The sequence below is a fragment of the Cucumis melo genome, chromosome 4 (assembly GCF_025177605.1).
Source record: "Cucumis melo cultivar AY chromosome 4, USDA_Cmelo_AY_1.0, whole genome shotgun sequence".
NCBI classification, from domain to species: Eukaryota; Viridiplantae; Streptophyta; class Magnoliopsida; order Cucurbitales; family Cucurbitaceae; genus Cucumis; species Cucumis melo.
The window spans coordinates 1,280,013-1,299,429 of NC_066860.1; the positions used below are offsets into that span (position 1 = coordinate 1,280,013).

Genomic DNA, 19,417 nt, shown 5'->3' on the forward strand with positions numbered 1-19,417 from the left:
AATATCATGTAGCAACTAACTAGTTTTTTAGGATTTGGTATAAATGATGAAGAAGTTGGTTTTCTTAGGATTCCAAACTTGCAAGTTGCAAGATGATTATACCTATGAGTATATTGCTAATGTCATAATTACATTTATGTGTTTGGATGTCATGTTAGATATCTGATGGTCTTGAATTTAGAAAACTCACAATAAACCGTAATCACGTCTAAATGAGAGGGATCATTTGAACCATAAATTTATGGTTGAGAGAATCTTCAAGAAAATAGAAAGTTACTATGTGTGCCAACAAAGTGCACTTTTTATTTTAGTGACTCAATCATAGCTCTAATGTTAAGTGTGTTTAACTTGAAGCAATTTTAGATTGGATGACTTCTTGAAACTTTTTATAAGATGTATGTGAGTGAAAACAAAGTAAGTCGAAATGACTCCTATTGGTTTTCGAGTCACAAATGACGAAAGGGTGATATGACCATTTTTTGTTGAATTCAAAATCTGGAGCGTTACGTTAAATGAATTTCTTTTTATGCAAAGGAAAGTTCAAAAGAACAAGTTTGAGAATGACATATTAACGATAATGATAATGTTTATTGGGTTTTAGTCAACATTGAATGCTAAAGCTAGCCCTTCCTAGTTTCTATGTGCACTACTTCTCTTCACAGAGTTCAAGAGAACATGATGCATCCTTGCTTAAAAGAAGGAACAAACAAAAGTTAAAAAGCTTTTAAGATACCAAATTTCTCTATTTAGAGTATGGGTGGAAACAGTTCGATGCACTACGATTTTGTGGTTAAATCAAACCAAACTAATCTATTGGTTCAAATTTAACCGTATTTATGTGGTTCGGTTTGAGTTCTAAATTCGGTGTTGTTTTTTAAAATAAAAGTTGTTTGATTTTTAAATTGGTTTTACTCTTTTAACATATCTATAAGTATATAGTAGTTAAAAATGGTTCGATTTCATTTCAATTTGGTGTCAAATTTCTTTAATTCAGGTCAAATCGAATTTTTTGGTTTCATTGAGTAGTTGGTTTGGTTAGATTCGATTTTAAGAAACAATTCGGGTTTTGCAATTTGAATTGCCACCTCTAATCTAGAGCACTCCAGTTGGATGCATTATTAAGTTGTATAGCTTTGTAAAACAAAAAATAAAATAAAAAGTCTATAATTAATCAATAAAATTAAATCGTATTATACCTATACATTCTATGGTTTCCATATTTATTCCACATCACTTTTTTTCCTATTGTAAATCGAAACTAGTAAACTACTAATTTTCTAGGATTTTATGTACATAATGAAGAAGTTGGTTTCCTTAGAATTCCAAACTTGCAAGTTTGAAACATTATTATACCTACGAGTATATTGTTAATACAGTATTTACGTTTACGTGTTTGAATGTCATGTTGTTATAACGTGTGATCGAGCTAGAAAAAAGAAGGAAAATAAAAACTTATTTTGACTATTAACTAAAATATTCTATATAATTCTTTTTAATATCGGAGAAAATGAGTGTTCTTGCTTTTAAAAAGTCAAAAAATATGATCATTTCAAATTTGAGACGGTAAAAAATAAAGTTAAATTATAGAATATACTTTTAGGTTATTTTTATATTTTGTTTTAAAAAATATATCATCAAGTTTTCAAAATTTTTAACATTTTATTCTTAAATCATTTTTATGTAAAAGAATAACTTTACCATTAACTTTTATTATTATTAAAACCATTTATTACTTTTCTTTTTATTAAAAATACTTATAAATTATAAATATTTTATATATACAGTTAGAATTTAAAGATTTACACTTTTGGTAAGTATCTATTCGTTAATGTAAAATAACAAAATAATTACAATTACATTAATTTTCCATCGCTAATAACTTTGTATCATAATTATTCTAAAACATTTATTAATTGAAAGCTAACGTCATATATCAAAATGAGTATTAGTAAAAATTCAATAGTAAAAAAGAAAGATACAAAAAACCAAAGACCCAGGTGAAAATTAAACTCAAAACAGAATGATAAAAATGAAATTGTTTGGAACCTATAGATGACAAATAAAAATTAGGTAGACTCAAATTCTACGGATGAAATCAATAAAGGTAATTAATGCCATTTTAAAAAAAAAAATCGACAATATTTTTCAATTGAAATACTAACAATGATTTTCATTCATATTCTTCAAGAGAGTCTCCAAACAAAAACAAGTGATCATATAGTTTACGGTCAAATGAATGAAGTTATCCTTATAAACTTAATAGTTATCAAAATTAAATCAATTCAACCGAGACCTTTCAAACTAAGCACAACGTTTAAGGATATTTGTTTATAATTAAATCAAAAAATTTATTTGAATGAAGAAAAAAAGTTTGACAAGTTTTGGCATTAAAAAAAAGAACCCAAAATTGATTAAAAGGGTTATTATATGTCACATGTTCATACTTAGGGCTCTATTTTAAATTTGTGGGTTTCTTCCATCCATTTCCCTATTTCCATGTTTGCAAGATTTGGCCTCCACACAACAAGCTTTTGCAGGTCTTATCCCTTCTCCAACGATCATTGATCATCAGGTGATTATGAATTTCTTTGGCTCGATTGAGCAAAGTTATGTAATATTTTATCGAGCTTTCTACCCGTCTCCGTCTAATTTAAAAGGTATTTCTTTTAAGTTAGTTAATAGTTGAAATTTTCGTTTTCGAATAACAAACAACATATCATAAATGAACAATGGATAGACTAACATAGCTAGAAAAATCAAGTAGTTATTCGAGCGTGTCTAAAGTACTTACAAGTTTTTTACTTTTATCTCTTTATGGTATTGTCTCGTGATTTTTAGTTTAAGGATGATTAGTGTTGTAATACTGTTTTTTCACACAAAGAAGGTTATAACATTTTTTATTTCAAATTCGTCTCATATGTCCTATTTGCAACTTCGTGATTTCTAGTGATTTTAATTCATAAGTACATTCTATTAATTATAAAGAAGGTTATAATCTTTTTTTTTTTTTTATTTCAAATTCGTCTCACATGTCCCATTTGCAACGAGATAGTTGCAAATATGGTAATTATATTCAAAATAATTAAATATATAACAACGTTTTAAAAAAATTGTAAATATAGCAAAACCTATCGATGATAGAAATCTATTATTGATAGACCATATAGCAAATATTAGTTTATCAATGATAAACCATCAAAGATAGAAGTCTATCTTTGATTGACTTTGCTTAATTTTTTTAAAAATATTGTTACATACTTAATAATTATTTTAAAAGTTATTACCCATCATAATCATCCTAAATTTTATTGAATTCAAACAAAAGGTAATAATGCATCTAAGTGGTCTAGGTATAATATGATTTGAGCCCAAGTTTGTTGATTTTGACTTCAAAATTTTGACCAAGCGAATTTGGAATTTTCTCCCAATTCTTTGACCTCTCATTTTTCTTTTCTCCATTAAATATTAAAGAGTTTTGATTTTTCAACTCATCAAACTTAGAAAAAAATAAAAAGTATATTAAAAATAAAATAAGATAATATAACCCAACCAAACATGTAGATTAAAAAAAATCAAAATTCATAGTTAATACGAAAACAACGATCCACTCGTATACGATTTATACTATTATATCGGTATTTTTTTTTTTGGTTAAATCAAAGTTATTGTGTACTATTTATTATATCAAATTAATTAACTTATAAAATTGGTATGTAGTTTGTAAGCATTTAAGCTCTATATGTTGGAAGAAATAGAATATATAACTATTCTCAATTTATCTTATGGTTTTAATTTATTTTAGCTTTAAATAACATATTAGTTTTAATATTTATAAAAAAGTATATGTTGAAATAACAATAATAAACTATCTATTTGGACTATGATTGAAATTTCATATTTGTCCAACTCATATATTTACCAAATGCTGTTGTCTTCAATTATCAATAATTAAATTACAACAAATATATAAAAATATGAATATTGAATGTTTTTTTTAAAGAAATTAAAATAATGGATAGAAAAACCAAAAATTCAAAACATTAGAAGGAAATTAGAAAGTAATTAGTCATATATTTAATTTCTAGAATAGAAATTTGGACATTTTCTTAACACTTTTTCTTTTTATTGTAAAATTTTCTATACTTTCTTATTCCGTACGTTGCAATAATTTTTCTTTCAAGGTAGGTAGGTAGCAGCTTTCAAGCATTTTAATCAAGTTTGAGTTTTATTTCGACATTACGGTCTCATCATACGATTACTCATGTTTGGGATAAATTTTTTGTAACTTTTGTTTAATATTATAATCCTCTTTAGAATCAGTTGGTCTCTGAAAATGAACATATAGTTGAAGTTTTCAGATAATATAAAGTATCGATATATTTGTTTATTTTAACATATGGTAAGAATATTGAAGACAAATATTTAAATAGCCACACTTATGTTTTAACGTCTATGAACGAGCGTATTTAGAAATGATGTATTATTCTAGCTACACTTTTCTATTTTTAAATAAATTATATAAGCTTTTAGGATTTAAATAATTTGTTATTATAAATCATTCGTATTAATTTTACATTATTTTTAAAACAAACTAATTTATATTATTTACAATTTTGATAAAAAGACGTCATATCAAATATTATTTTTGATTTAAACATTCAAAGAAGATAATTAAAGGACTTTTTAAAAATATAAAAAATCAATAAACTATTTACAGACAAAATTCAATATACTTGATTTTTCTATAAACTGTAAATATTTTGTCAAATATTTTATTTTTGACAACTTTTTATAATAATTAAATGCAAATTTTTAGTATGAGATGATAATTATAATCATTTTCATCTAAATGTTTAAATTTTTATCGAACTATTAAAAATAGAACATAATTTCTTTTAAAATAATAATAATTACTAAAGAAATTGAAACTACGTCTAGAAAAATATCCAAAAAAAAGTTATTCTTATATTTGATTTATATTAAAAGAATAATTGTAAATCCATACCATCAAAATATATACAAAATTTACACACATATATATATATATATATTAATATTTTAGTTGATTTTATTAATATATAAAAATTATACTTTTTTTTGTCGCTCCATCCTCTTGGAAATCTAAAACTAAAAGGTAAAAATGGATCCCACGAGCTCATCACTGGCCCACCGCCATTCTCTTCCTCTATCCCAATCCTCCTCATCTGACGTCGTTTTAGACACACGTGCCGAACACATTCCCATAAATATAATTTATACATTTATCGATAGATCTTTTTAAAGAAGAAACTAACGCTACATAATTAATTGTATGCATTTATTTCTTATCGTTATTCAATCTAACATGGACACAACTTTAATTCATTAAAACTCCTAAATTTTATTAAGGGACTAAATTTATACTTTTATTTAAATATTATTACAAATTTCCTAAAATAAATCTATGCAAAATCGATACATGGATAACATTTCAAAATTTATTTCTTCTATGCAGGCTATTTCTTCTACAAATTACAAATTTACCTTGTTGTTACGTGAAGGTAAGTACATTAAAGTCTCTTTATTAAAATCTAGCATAGCAATGTTTAAACAACATTTTGGAGGAGGGCGTAAGTGATGTACCATTACGAAAATTCAACGTTTAACGATTAGTAGTTAAGGTTTTATCTTGTATCAAATTAAAGTCTAGGATTAGAAATCAATATGCTCGGTTTAAATACAACCTTAGTCTTTACAATTTTTTTTAATCGGTTTATTTTATTACAATACTTTTAAAATGTTAATTTTTAATCTTTATTGCTTTTTATTCTAATAATTTCAAAATATTGAATGAGGATGTTATATTTTTAAAAAGTGGTCCTTTTAAAAAATTAAATTTTAGGGTTTTTTTAAATAGAAAAAAAAACATTAACTATTTATCGTAAATAATTTCTCTAAATTTTTGTTTATATTTAACATTCAAGTTATTAAATATAATTATTCTCAAACGCTTAAAGAAAGAAATAAAAAAAAGATGAAAAAGAATATTTTTGAAGTGCACAAATAAAATTATGTATATTTGAAAAAAAAAAATCCTATATGTATTATATACATATAATAAGAAAAAAAGAAAAGGAAAAGAATAGAAAAGAAAAAAGAAAAAAGAAAAAAAGGAAAAAGAATAGAAAAGAAAAAAGAAAAAAGAAAAAAGAAAAAAGGAAAAAGGAAAAAGAGAAATTTAATTTAAATTTCCACCCAATCCTCTTTAAAACGCCTGTGGATCATTGTTCCGACTTCCTCTCCTCCACTTAATATCTCTCGTTTCTCTTTTTCTTACTTACTATGTTTATCCTTTCTGCTTCTTCTTCTTCTTCTTCTGCTTCTTCTTCCGCTTCCTCTGCTCCTTCTTCACTCCCTCCATTTTCCCTTTCTCCTTCTATTTATCTCTCCTTCTCTAGGGTTTCTCTCCCTCCTTCCTCCTCCTCCTCCTCCTCCTTTTCTCTCAAGCTTCTTCCCCTTTCTCTTCATTTCACTCCTCCCAAACTTTCTTCCCCCCACTCCTCCCTTCGCTTCTCCGCGTCCAGAGCAATGGCGGAGCTTGTTCAAGACAAGGAGTCCGCCCACACTCCCTCCACCTCTGACGAAACCAGGAATGACCCACCTCACTCCCGCGCATTTCTTGATCTTCGCTCCGAAGAAGGTTTTTCTTTTTAATCTATTACTCTCTCTCTCTTCTTGTAATTTGTTGTTTTTTATTAGTAGCCGTTATGATTGGATTTCGAATTGAGATGTAATTAGAAACTTCTTCTTGAATGCTGCTGTGGAACTGTTTTATGATTGTGATTGAGCTTCCCCACTAGATCCATTCACTGGATTTTTATTATTTTCTGCACTCTGAGCTGGGTTTTAGGAAAATGGGTTTTGTTCTATTTTTTGTGTAATAGAACCACTTAGTGGTAGTTTTCTGAATTTTTTGTTTGAGGATTATGAATTTTTCATGATCGGGGATGATTTTGGATAGAAGGGAGCTGTGCTTTAAATTTGGGGATGTATATGAAGAATGCCCTTAACGGTGTAGTTTATGAGGATGCTTTTAACCCAACCCTTTCATTTGATTTTTTTTTTGTTGCTGCTGTTGCTGCTGCTGCAATAAATTCTTTGTTGTTTTATATACCAGATATTGATTTTGTTTTTTAGTACTTCTCGTGCTTCTTATTGTATTTTTAGTGAAATACATTTTTTTAAAAAGAAAGCAATCTTGTAAACGCAACATGTAGAATGTTGATTTATCTTATGTGCAGAGTTACTCTCCTGCATCAGGAGGGAAACAGAAGCTGGAAAGCTGCCTTCAAATGTTGCTGCAGGAATGGAAGAATTGTATCAGAATTATAAGAATGCTGTAAGACAAATTTTCTTGGTCTACAATCTGTAGAATGTTCTCATAAAAAGGATGCAAAGAGTGATGTAATTGTTTTACGCCGTGACAATTGCTTAGAAAATGAAATTTAGATTTTGGATCATAAAGTGAAGGGATGACCCGTTCTGTGTATGTTCTCAACTTATGGAAACATCATGCACCTTAATTGAAAAACTAGAATTACTATTTACTTATAGCGTCATCATGTAGATACTTAAGCGGCCTTGTCTCTGTCCTTGGATTCACTGACCAAGGGCTTTAGCTATCCCAATACAGTAGCTCTTTAACAGAATGTTGTCTTCCCTTCTGAGTTCTAAGTTTACTGTCTTTTGTTTTTTTGATCATGGTGTATTTTAAAGTATTTATGAAAAATAGAGACGAAGAGAGAACACATGATCTACGCGGAAACCCTGGTACAGGGAGAAAAACCACCACATATATGTTTCTTATTATTTTTTGATAATCAAAAAGTTACAAAAGGGGAAAAGTTTGTAGGCAACACCAGTCTAACTAAAAGAAAAAAGAAGTTAGGGCAAAGTAAATTTTAACTAATCATGAGCTTTCATCAAGTCCAAGCCCACTATTTCTAACCATATTCAATGCTTCTCCCTTGTTTTCAGGTTTTTGAGAGTGGTAATCCAAAGGCAGATGAAATTGTTTTGTCTAACATGACCGTTGCATTAGATCGCATATTGCTGGATGTGGAGGTAGCATATAATTTTATTTCAACTACAATTATGTGAAAACTTTTAAGAAAGACAACTGAATGACCTCTTGTCTGAGACATAGCAGTAATATTTCAGGATCCTTTTATGTTCTCACCATACCACAAAGCAATTCGAAAGCCTTTTGATTACTACACGTTCGGTCAGAACTATATCCGTCCACTGATTGATTTTGAGTAAGTTGGAAATTTGGTCTTACAATCCCTGTCATGTATGTTGTGGTTTCCCGGTCCTGCTTACAAATTACAATATTTACAACAAATCACATGGCCCTTTCTTTTTGGTTTGATTACATTAGGAAATGCTTCTTTATGAAATAAACATGTTGGATTAAATCACGATTGACTATTGAGAAGTTTGCATGTATATTGTTTGGTGTATTTCTCAAGTTCATTGTATAGGGGGAAAAAACTTTCTATAGATGGCATCAGAGGCTGCTAGTTTTCATCAATCTATGATCAATTTATGTTACTTGTTAACTTAACGGTGTTAGCTTCTTTCCCATGTGTTTAACTCTGTCCTGAAGCTTTATAGAAAATTTTTGCAGAAATTCCTTCGTTGGCAACCTTTCTCTTTTCAAGGATATAGAAGAGAAGCTCCATCAGGTATTTGTGATGATTATGCGATGATTTTGGGTTAATTTTGCTGATCGTTGCTTAAGTTTGTTTAATGATCTTCATAAACCTCCCTTTCAAATTTTTATTCTTTCATTGATATTCGAATAACATAATTGTAATCACTTTAAAATAGATTGGCATGCTTATTCTTAGTACCCTTCTAAGCAATTCTTCGTCATGGTTGGTCTTACAATCTTTGAATGGGAACTTGGAAGTACTAAGTTAAGATCTGTTGTCTGTTATTTTGTTTGTTTTCTCGTTTCTCTTTTGTGACTTTTAAAACTTTATTTCTTCCACTTTGTTGTTATATTGTAGGGCTTTGATTGTTCATGACATTTATTTCAGGGGCACAATGTTGTCTTGATATCAAATCATCAAACTGAAGCAGATCCCGCTATTATTTCATTGTTGCTTGAAAAGACAAATCCATATATTGCCGAAAACATGGTAGGCCTATTTCTTTTCGGTTCAGCTAAAATTTTGATGGAATTTGTAAGTGCTAGCACAACAAGTGTTTTTTTCTATCTTGCAGATCTATGTGGCAGGGGATAGAGTTATTGCAGATCCTCTTTGCAAGCCCTTCAGCATCGGAAGGTTCCAATATAATTTTCTTTACAATTTATTGGATTTTATTTCTACTTAATTAACAAAATTGACTCAATTTACAAATGATTAAGCAGGAATCTAATTTGTGTTTATTCAAAAAAGCACATGCTCGATATTCCTGAACTTGCAGAAACGAAAAGGAAAGCAAACACAAGAAGTTTAAAAGAGATGGCTTTACTTCTAAGGTACTTATAACCTTGTGGATTCCAAATATCTTAAATTTGTAGTGTCTTCTAAGCCTCAAAATGGTCTCTCCTATTGTCCACTTTTATGTTTTTTTTTTATGTTTTCCGCCATAAATTTTATGCAGGGGTGGGTCACAACTAATATGGATTGCGCCCAGCGGTGGCCGGGACCGACCGGATTCATCCACTGGAGAATGGTACCCAGTAAGTTCTCTTTACCTTGAATGAAGACAAATATGTAGGTGTATGTGTATCTGGTTTCTCGTTGAGTAGATAAGTTTTGATTTTCATGACGGTAGTTCCATGCATATACCCTAAAAATAAAAATAGGAAGGTGAACTGTACATTTTATAATGATCAATTATGATTATTTGGTACAAAAGAGATATTCCACCAATAATTGGAACCGAAGGCGTGAAATTCAATTAATTGAATGTGCATACGAGTTCACTGTTTAAATTTCTTTGTTGCAAATTAGAGAAATCTTTTTGTATACCTGACATCTACTTCTTTATAGCCGATTTTCTTAAAAACCAAAAAGAATCAACAAAAGCCTTTTTCTCTACTCCATTTTTAACCCTTTAGTCATCATTTCTTATTTTATGTTCAAATCTCAAAATTTTTATAAGATCAAAGTAGTTCGTACTGATATGAGAGGATCAGGCACCCTTTGATGCTTCTTCAGTGGACAACATGAGAAGGCTCGTTCAACACTCCGGAGTTCCTGGTCATTTGTGTCCCCTTGCTTTATTATGTTACGACATCATGCCGCCTCCTTCACAGGTATATTTATCCTTCATTCTTTTTTAATATGGCTATTTTTTCATATATAAACCCTTTTGCCTCTTCCAGGTAGAAATCGAAATTGGAGAAAAAAGAGTCATTTCCTTTAACGGGGCGGGTTTGTCAGTGGGCCTTGAAATCAGCTTCGATGAAATTGCTGCTATCTGTGAAAATCCTGATGAGGTCTGTCTGATCTTTAAAATTTTGAGGAGTGTGAGGTAGTAAAATTGCTAAATATACTATAACGATCCCTACAAAGTGAGTAAAACTCTTAAATCTACAAAAGAGAGATTGAAAATGAATAATTTTATTTTTAAGCTTCAACTTGCATCGAGGTGTTAGTTGTTTTCAGCGAATTATAAAAGATACCTCTGGGTTTTTCATTTTGTTTGAAAAATACCATTGTTCTTTCGAAAGTTGCAATAGTTGTGTGTATATATATATATATATTTGAAGTTGCAATATTAGCTTTGACATTTCATGAACCTCTCAAAGCTATCTCTAGAGTTAAAATTCTTTAGTGTGTCGGATGAAAATTGAGGTGACATAACATGGGTCATCACACTATTCGAGGAGTGATTTTGACTCCAAATATTTAAGAAATGTCAAGAGTAATACGAGGACCACAAGAAACTAGTCCCATTATACAAAATTTGAAAGGGAAGTACGACAACTTTTAAGACTGAAACATGCTTAAAATCTGATTGTTTAGTTAGTAAATACTATACTCGTTGCTTCAAGTATTCAAATTATTGTTTATACTAACTAATTTCAATTGAACTATAAATAATTTGTTAGCAAGTTTATATCAAATAATACGTTGTACAAATGTTTGCCGATCGAGAATATGATGAGCTATAAAGAAAATGTTTTCAAGTTCCATTTATTGTGTTTTTGAGAGGTCGAAAGAACGATGTTAAGGTTATATCTGGTTTGGTTTCTCACCAAACAGGCTGCTTTCTTTGGCAGGTCAGGGAGGCATACTCAAAGGCACTGTATGATTCTGTGGCCAAGCAATACAATGTTCTTAAAGCTGCTATTGACGGCAAACAAGGACTAGAAGCATCAACTGCGGATATCTCGTTGTCACAACCTTGGATCTAGTCATTTGGAATCATTTTCACGTTCAATTCGTTTCATAATCAGGTACCTCAAATTCTTATTTCAAAAAAACAATTGAATGTACTAATATTTGCTGGAAATCCTAGAAACCAATAGAAAAATCTTCAATATAACCAATGTTTATGATATGATGATGTCCATGTGGAAACTAATACTATATATGTAACTATGAAAAGTATCATTTGAAAGCCAATTTTTTCTAGCTCACTAGAGTAGCCACCGGTTACTATCTTAAAGGTTGGAGGTGAGAAATCTCCTGGAGCATGTCGAGAATTTAGAGGGACTAACCTCTATATGGATTTTGGTACAATATGTCAATCCAACTTTTACCAAATGCAGGTCAGGACATAATTTGACAGTTTCGCAACTCACAGGACGCCACTGATCATTCAATTCGTGCATGAACTGTAAAAGGAAACCGATTCTTTCACTCATCGACATCTCAAGGGTTTTTTTCCAATTTACAGGCCTATCTCCTACCCCAAGCATGTGCATTTCAATAGACATCAAAACTGCCTCAAATACTTGACCTCTCTTCGTAATGTACAGATCTTGCATGTCTCTTAGAAAAAGGACACTCATAGTGGTCATTCGTACTATTTCTAAAGTGTATATGTTTCCTTATCATTTTAATGTTTATATGCTTCATGAATAGTTTGCTCAATTTGTACCAAGTCTTCCCTTTCACTTGATACCTTTTGATATAGAACAATAATTTTACTCAGATTCTTATTCCTGGATTGTGGTAGAAAATTGTTCCTTTTGTCTTTCTGTTTCAGCAAAATGACTTGGGCTTTCTCGGGTTAGAATCTAAACTAATATAATGATGTGACGTTATTCTAATTTACGATAATTTTTTCAATACAATGAGTGATGGTCTTATTAAATATTTTTTCAATTAACTTACCCATTGATTACGAAGTTAGTTGGAAACTAATACTTGTTTTTTGTGTAATATTTGATGATTAGGGCATGGAAGTATGCACTTTCCAACATAGTAAAGGTTGATGGTGGAAATATACAGGACTTTCGTAACTTTTTTCTGGAGCAATTTTAACCCTTGTGTCAAAGTTAGGTAGGTGTTGAAGTTTTCAGCTAATGAACGACACTTATATCTTAGGTAAAGATGTCAAATATTTGAATTTCACGTTTTAGTTAAAGTTGAAAAATATTAGTTTATATTATTTGATTCATCTTCACGTGGCACTCAACTCGATATGAAGAACAAATACAATAGAATAATTTTGTACGCACAATAATCACAATAAAACTTAAAACTTAGTTAATTACGAGAAGAAAAATTAATATTCAATCTTTGTGATTATAGTAGAACTCCACGAAATAAACAAATATTAATTTAATAAATCACGGGTCAAATAATGAGTAAAAGAAATGAATATACTCATAGATGATCAAATCATGACATAACCATCATTTATTTTAATGAAGACCCATTTTTCTTTTTGATTGACAAATGTTTGTTAATTAAATTAATAAGCAATAGATTGCTTAAGCCGACTCCTTGAACATGAAAGTATATAAAATCTAACCAAATTCATTTTTTTATATCTATTTTCAAAATACTATTCTAACCAATTGATTAAACTATAAATAGCACAAACGCAAAGTCAAATCACAAAAGTTATCGAGATTAAAAGAAAGAAAACAAATTATTTGAACCACAATCACATAGTACTTGATGGGCCATATATTTATTTAAGCTAATATGTTAATCAAATGCTATGTCTTTTTTTTTTTTTTTTTTTTTTTTTAAATTCTACGTTTTAAAAAGAATTATTTTAAACAAAATAGAAAACCAAGACCCACTCGAATATGGATCATAAAATGAATTTTTCCAAACTCGAAGAAAAAAAACGATTAATCTATGATAACTAAATAATAGACAACTTTGCTTATATTTCTTGTGGAACTTTTCAAAATATTCACATAGGTGAGAAGAACGTCGTAAAAAAATATAAGAGCTTGAGTCAAGTTCGAGCCAAAATTATTGAGTATGTTTACTATGTCAACTAAATCCAATTGTACGATAATCGAACGATTTTTACATTTTCATTAAGAATCGAAAACTTTTTAAAGGTTTAAGAACTTTAATTTATCACTTTTAACGAATAAAATTTCTATGAGTAGATGATAAACACATATAATAGAGAAACAAAACCAAAACAACACTTAAATTAAAACAATACCAATACCAAACATGCTCTTAATAATTTTGATTAGAAGGAATAAACGTTTATCCAAAATGAAGTCAAACATGCCATACATTGAAGGAAATGTCAAAATCAAACTTGTCCACGTGGCTTGGGTCATCAATCATAGGAAAATGGTACAACTCTCCTAATCATTTTACATCCCTTATCCATTGTGTCCACATGGCTTTGTTGATAGGCCAAGCAAAGAAACACACACACACACACACATATATATGTATGACTTTCTTTTTTGAATACCTTACTATAAAATCTATATTAACTATTGCAAATTAAATAAAAATTTGTTTACAATTATTGATCTAATCAAATAGAAACTGGCTGGTTGAAGTTGAAACAAGCTATATTTTGATGCATAAATAAAAGAGAAATACTAGGTATTTCTCGGATTCTAATTATAGGTCATTCAAAAGTGTCTAATCATAATTTATCACGTGATGAATTCTTCTTATTTCTTTTTCAAAATGATTTATTTACATGTATGAGAGTAAAATGCATAAAAATGATTGTTCTAAATAAAAGAAATTAAAAATGTTAAGTACGTGTATCAGTTTGTACCTATGTTTGTGCAACCAAGCGAAAAAGAGTTTAAATCATAATTTTTCACATAATTCAATTTTAAATGTGTGACGAAAGTGATATGCATACATAGTGTTCGTACTTTAAATAAAATAGCTCCAAAATGAATACTTTTGAGGTTAAAACCAATAAGAAGCTGAAAATATTACTTAAACGAATAGATTTATATTATTGCATTATTGAACACAACATAAATACACAAAGTTCACAAACGAAATAAAGAATACCTTTTTTACTTCATCTCTATAATCTGTGAACACACACACTTTATTACATACTAGATTGGTTATTCAATGAAACACTAGGGTTTCTGTTGCGCCGCCTCGAGCGACGGCGGTGGCTGCCACCGAACTTCAACCGTCCAGAGTCCTTGAAACGCCGTTGCTCGGTTGGGATGATGACACATTCCGGAGGTGGGACTGAGTATCGGAGTGTATCGTAACAGTATGAATAGTACATATAATGTTGGCGAAAGTTGCGCATGGCAGCACGGCGCTCGGGTGTTATGGTGGCGAAGTCTTGGGCATTGAGGCGGGCGATGGTGTCGGAGCAGTCGGAGGGTTCTAGAACCTCCTGGATGGGATCGGAAGGGCAGCCTTCCAAAACAAGGTCTTTGAATTCAGAAACAAAAGGTGCATATTTGTAGTTGACTTTGTATTTGCCACCTGATGTTGCCCAATTGCTAGCATCCCAAATTGTGGCGTATAAAGACATTGGCTTTGAAGGGTAATCTCCACCCATTGCTTCATTTCTCACCACTTCTCTAATCGGAACTTCATCTATGTAAAATCTAAAAAGTCCCAAAAATTGGATAGTTTTAATTTTTATTTTTAGAATATTTAAATGTGAAAAGAAAATGCTAAATAGATAATAAAATCACTTTTATAAAGAAAAAAAATCAAGTAATCGAATAAACTAATTCCTTTAACCAAAACAAAATTTTAACAAAAACATAGTTCAATGATAATTAAACATACTATTTGCACGAAGAGTAAGCCATTAGTTTGTAAGCTAGAAAAATTTATTCTTTTTGAAATAAGAACTAGTATTTCGTTGGCAAAAACAAGGTAGGCAAATATTTTTGAAGTTTTAATCGAATTTTAGAGACAAGCAAGAAATTATTAGCTGTGAAATGGATATGAAATTAATTCAAAATGTCCGACCTAATATCGAAAGAAAGGAAAGGACCCATGCTTCAAGGGAGGGAAAGAAGAAGGGAGAATAATATGGATGAAAATTAATGGAATATAAATTAAGAATCAATAAAAAATATCAAATAAAATAAAGGTGGAGCCTAAACAAAAATTCTTATCCAAGTCTTGAAGAGTAAGCAAAGCCAATGGAATCACATGGATGTTATGTGTATGTGTTTTGTGAATGGGGTTAGTGTTTACTTTGCCATGTGATCCAAAATTGTAGCTTTGTTCACAAGTTTTCTTTAGGCCCTTTCACTACAAACAACAAAAAGTAGTTTTTGGAAGTTCGGAAAAAGGCCTAACTCTGACTTTGTGTTTATTATTTTCACTTTTTCCTTTTCATTTCAATCATTTGGAAAAGAAATCACATTACTTTTTTTTTTTCCTTTCTAAAACAACAGTGAATGATAATAAAGCCTAATTATACCGAATCAATATTTAAATGTAGTTCAAAATAGAATTATCTTTGTTGCTTCATTTTAAATTATTAAAAAAAGATTAAAAAGATACTTTTACCAATTACCACGAGTAATTTATGATTCGATACTTAAATGAAATGCATGTAGTGATTAGTGCAACTTATAATACATCTGATTCTAAAAGAAATTCTGAATTCTTTTTATTCTTAAAAAGATTCCTTGACCTATGATTTCAATATAAAAAGAAAAAGGACAGTAGGGCACAAAAAGCATAAGAATAATATATATATATATATATATTAGTTATTTAAGAAACAATTAATTAAAATTACTTTAAGAAATAGTTACCTAAAATGTCTTTTACTGAACTTTTACTCTGTTTAAGAAAATTGGTTTTTATAGTTAAGAAAAAGTTACAATTTAACCTGTTCGAATTTTCCTCGTAGTCTCGTAGATAAACAATTTCTAAAATTTATTAAAATATTTTTAAATAATCTGTACTATAAAGACTATTTATAAGAGTTTTATCAAATAAAATAACAAAAAATAAATTTCAATTATATAATTAAATTTCAACTTTTTCAAAACTATAAATGCCAAATTTATGATTTAACCATTAATCTAAAAAAAATAGAAAGTCCGCTTAATTTAAGGATTTTTTTTTAATTACAATTTAGGCAAGATTTCACAAAAAAAAAAAAAAAAGGAAAATATATAGAACCAAACAAAATAAATCATTAGAGTAAGTTATTTACCATTCCTATAATCAATTCCTAAGAGGAAAACTGAAAAAATGAAACTCCTAAACAAAAGGAAAAATTGAAAATGACAAGAAAAGATATATAGAGAGTTGTATCTATGTTCATTAATGGCCACTGAATCCATGGTGGAACCACACCAAACCAACCCATCGCCTTCCGTCAAATCCCACACGTAATCCAACTTTTCCAATTCCCATTCTCTTCCATTACTTCATAATATTATTAGTCAAATTAAACCAACTATATATATAATCAAACTAGAAAACTCTAGTTTTTAAAATTATAGAATCAAATTTAAGTTTCAACAAATTCTTTCGCAAAAAATCAAGGGTCCCAATCATAAAAATATGAAAAAGCAATTATGGACTATTAAAAAGAACCTACCATTTGTAAAAGAATTTTAATTAGGGATGGCAAAAATCCCCACGGCCCCGAATACTTTTTCTTCACTATTATTATTTTCTTTTTATTTAAATAAATATAAAATTGTTAAATTATTTGTTATTACTAATTTTAATTTTAAATTATTTTGAATAAAAAATAATTTAAAAAAAAAACAAGGATTTTCCAACCCAGCTTCCCAAAACGGGGAATGGCACAAGAATGGAGATGGGGAGGCCTCACGCCAACCTTGTTAATGACTTTAATTTCAATTCATTATCAATTATGAGATTTGTTCAACTTTAGAAATGCCTCTAGGTTTGAACATTTCTAAAATCAACGTTGTACCAAAATTTTCTAGGTATTGCAAATATCGTTGTAATAGTCCAAAATGGTTTTTATGTTAAAGTTTGACTTTTGAAATGGTTTTAGAAAATATCTTCTCTATTAAAATAGGATAAAAATTGTGATATTCTTACCATCCTTTTTATCTTAAAAGATACCAGTAAAATAATTTTACATAATCAAATTTTCTTCTTACCATTATTTACTATACTGCTAAAACAATTTGCATAATTAAATTTTACTTATACAATATCATAGAATGATATTATGATATTTAATTCGTCTCTCAATTTTAACATATTAAATGTGGCATGCTTTTAAACTTATTTTAACAAAACAATAAGGTCTAGTAACCTAATTTTAGTACTAATTAAAAAAAAATATATATAGGAGATTGAAAAAAAAAAGTAAAACGAACACGAAAAAGGTAATTAAATATTTAGAAAGTTTTAAAAGAGAATACTTACATAATATTATTGGCGGTCCAAAGAATGCTGTATCGGTGAAACTCCTTGGTCGGGTCGAACCAAAGCCGGTATCGCTCCTCCCGCCCTCGGTTCGTGCTTCCGTTTCCGTACAGATTGGTCTGAAACCTCCATGGCTTCCCTTCAATGTTCCCTAAAAACTCAAAGTCCAATTCGTCGTGATTCTTCTCAAATACGTCACCGTTTGAAGTCTGTTATGGCGGAACATGAAACCAAAATTCAACCACCGCAATCATGAAGGATGACGAATTAGGATGAAATTTGCAAGAAAAGTTATAGATATATGCATATATATATATATATATATATATATATACTCATTCAATTTCTTTAACAGTGTTCTTGTTTCGTTTCTTTTGAATCTGAATTTGAATCAATAATACAGTTTCATGTTTCTCTGTTTGATTAAATAAATATATTAATTAATTAATTAATTCAACAGTTACGAGTTACGACGACTCCTGTTTGACTGATAATTTTCCTATTGAAATTTGATTTTCAACATTTTACGGCGCTTAACCAAAAAAATTAGGGCGAAATTAAAAAAAAGCTTCATCTAATCGTTTCGATACTTACATAGAAAGCAACAACGATGCCGGCGGTGTAATCGGACGGCAATTTGATTCTAGCGCTGAAGAATCCATGATTATACATCTTCGAGGAGATGAATCCAGAGCCTAAGAAATTCATTCAAATAAAAATTAAAACGACAGAGATTAAAAAACGTATTCTCTCATAAACAGAGTGATTTCGAAAAGAAATACCGGTGAAACGATCAAGGAGAAGACGAACGGATTTCCCGTCGGGAGAACGAACAAGGTTACCATCGCCGAACAGAGGCGAATATCCTTCATCGAAACGGATTGTAGAGACATTGAAAGAAGCATTTGCGACAAAATTACAAAAACAGAAGATCATCAACGTCAGAAGAAGAAACAGATTCGGAAAACCTCTTCCATTGCTACAGAACCAAACATCCATATTCGTAATTATATATATAGTATATATATATTTCGTCTCTGATTCTGTATATATATATCTATATATACAAAATCTTGAGAAGAATTAGAGGAAGATGAGGATTGAAATTGAATGCTTAATTTATGTTAATCAGAGAGAGAGGGAGAGAGAGAAGAAAAGAGAAGAAGAAAAGAGAAGAAGAAGGGTTGAAATTGGCTAAAGGAGTTCTCTGATGTGTTTGTTTTTTCCCTTTTTTTGAAAAATAAAATGACGAGATTGCCCTTCGTTATTGGCGATATTTCGGGAGAGCCACTACTCTCGTGAGATGGATTCGCTGAGGTTGACAGCTCCTCTTATCCTAATCCTTAATTCGAACCATAAAATTAGAATTTAGGGGAAAAAATAAAATACCTTTTTCATATTTTGATTAGTAAATATTTGAAAAATTGTCAAAAATAAAATATTCCACAAAATATTTACACTTCATTTAGAAATCAAATATAAAATAACTTTTTTTTTTTAGTTTTGTAGTAAATAGTTAGACAAAATATTTCAATTTTTTAAAAAACCCCTAAATATTAATCCTCTTATTTTCGTTTGAAAAAGGTAGAAAATTATAAAAAATA

General features: G+C 29.5%; 2 protein-coding genes across 3 annotated transcripts; one reads left to right on the forward strand and one right to left on the reverse strand.

Annotated features, from left to right (window-relative positions):
- Positions 1 to 6,260: 6,260 nt before the first annotated feature.
- LOC103503574 (glycerol-3-phosphate acyltransferase, chloroplastic) lies at positions 6,261 to 12,158 on the forward strand. Of its 2 annotated transcripts, XM_008467792.3 has the most exons (13): positions 6,262 to 6,679; positions 7,281 to 7,378; positions 8,017 to 8,103; positions 8,200 to 8,297; positions 8,669 to 8,726; positions 9,084 to 9,185; positions 9,271 to 9,332; positions 9,419 to 9,529; positions 9,655 to 9,733; positions 10,193 to 10,312; positions 10,382 to 10,495; positions 11,282 to 11,458; positions 11,774 to 12,158. In XM_008467792.3, the coding sequence occupies exons 1-12, from the start codon at positions 6,322 to 6,324 to the stop codon at positions 11,414 to 11,416; spliced, it is 1,422 nt and encodes a 473-aa protein (XP_008466014.2). In that variant the 5' UTR covers positions 6,262 to 6,321; the 3' UTR covers positions 11,417 to 11,458; positions 11,774 to 12,158. The 2 variants fall into 2 exon arrangements, with proteins under 2 accessions (XP_008466016.2, XP_008466014.2); XM_008467794.3 differs by lacking the exon at positions 10,382 to 10,495 and having other exon boundaries at positions 6,261 to 6,679.
- A 2,231-nt stretch (positions 12,159 to 14,389) lies between these two features.
- Positions 14,390 to 19,004, reverse strand: LOC103503575 (probable xyloglucan endotransglucosylase/hydrolase protein 30). The gene is made up of 4 exons (XM_008467796.3): positions 18,596 to 19,004; positions 18,408 to 18,508; positions 17,814 to 18,022; positions 14,390 to 15,034 (listed from the first exon to the last, which is right to left on the reverse strand). The coding sequence occupies exons 1-4, from the start codon at positions 18,810 to 18,812 to the stop codon at positions 14,515 to 14,517; spliced, it is 1,047 nt and encodes a 348-aa protein (XP_008466018.1). The 5' UTR covers positions 18,813 to 19,004; the 3' UTR covers positions 14,390 to 14,514.
- Between the last annotated feature and the right edge of the window lie 413 nt (positions 19,005 to 19,417).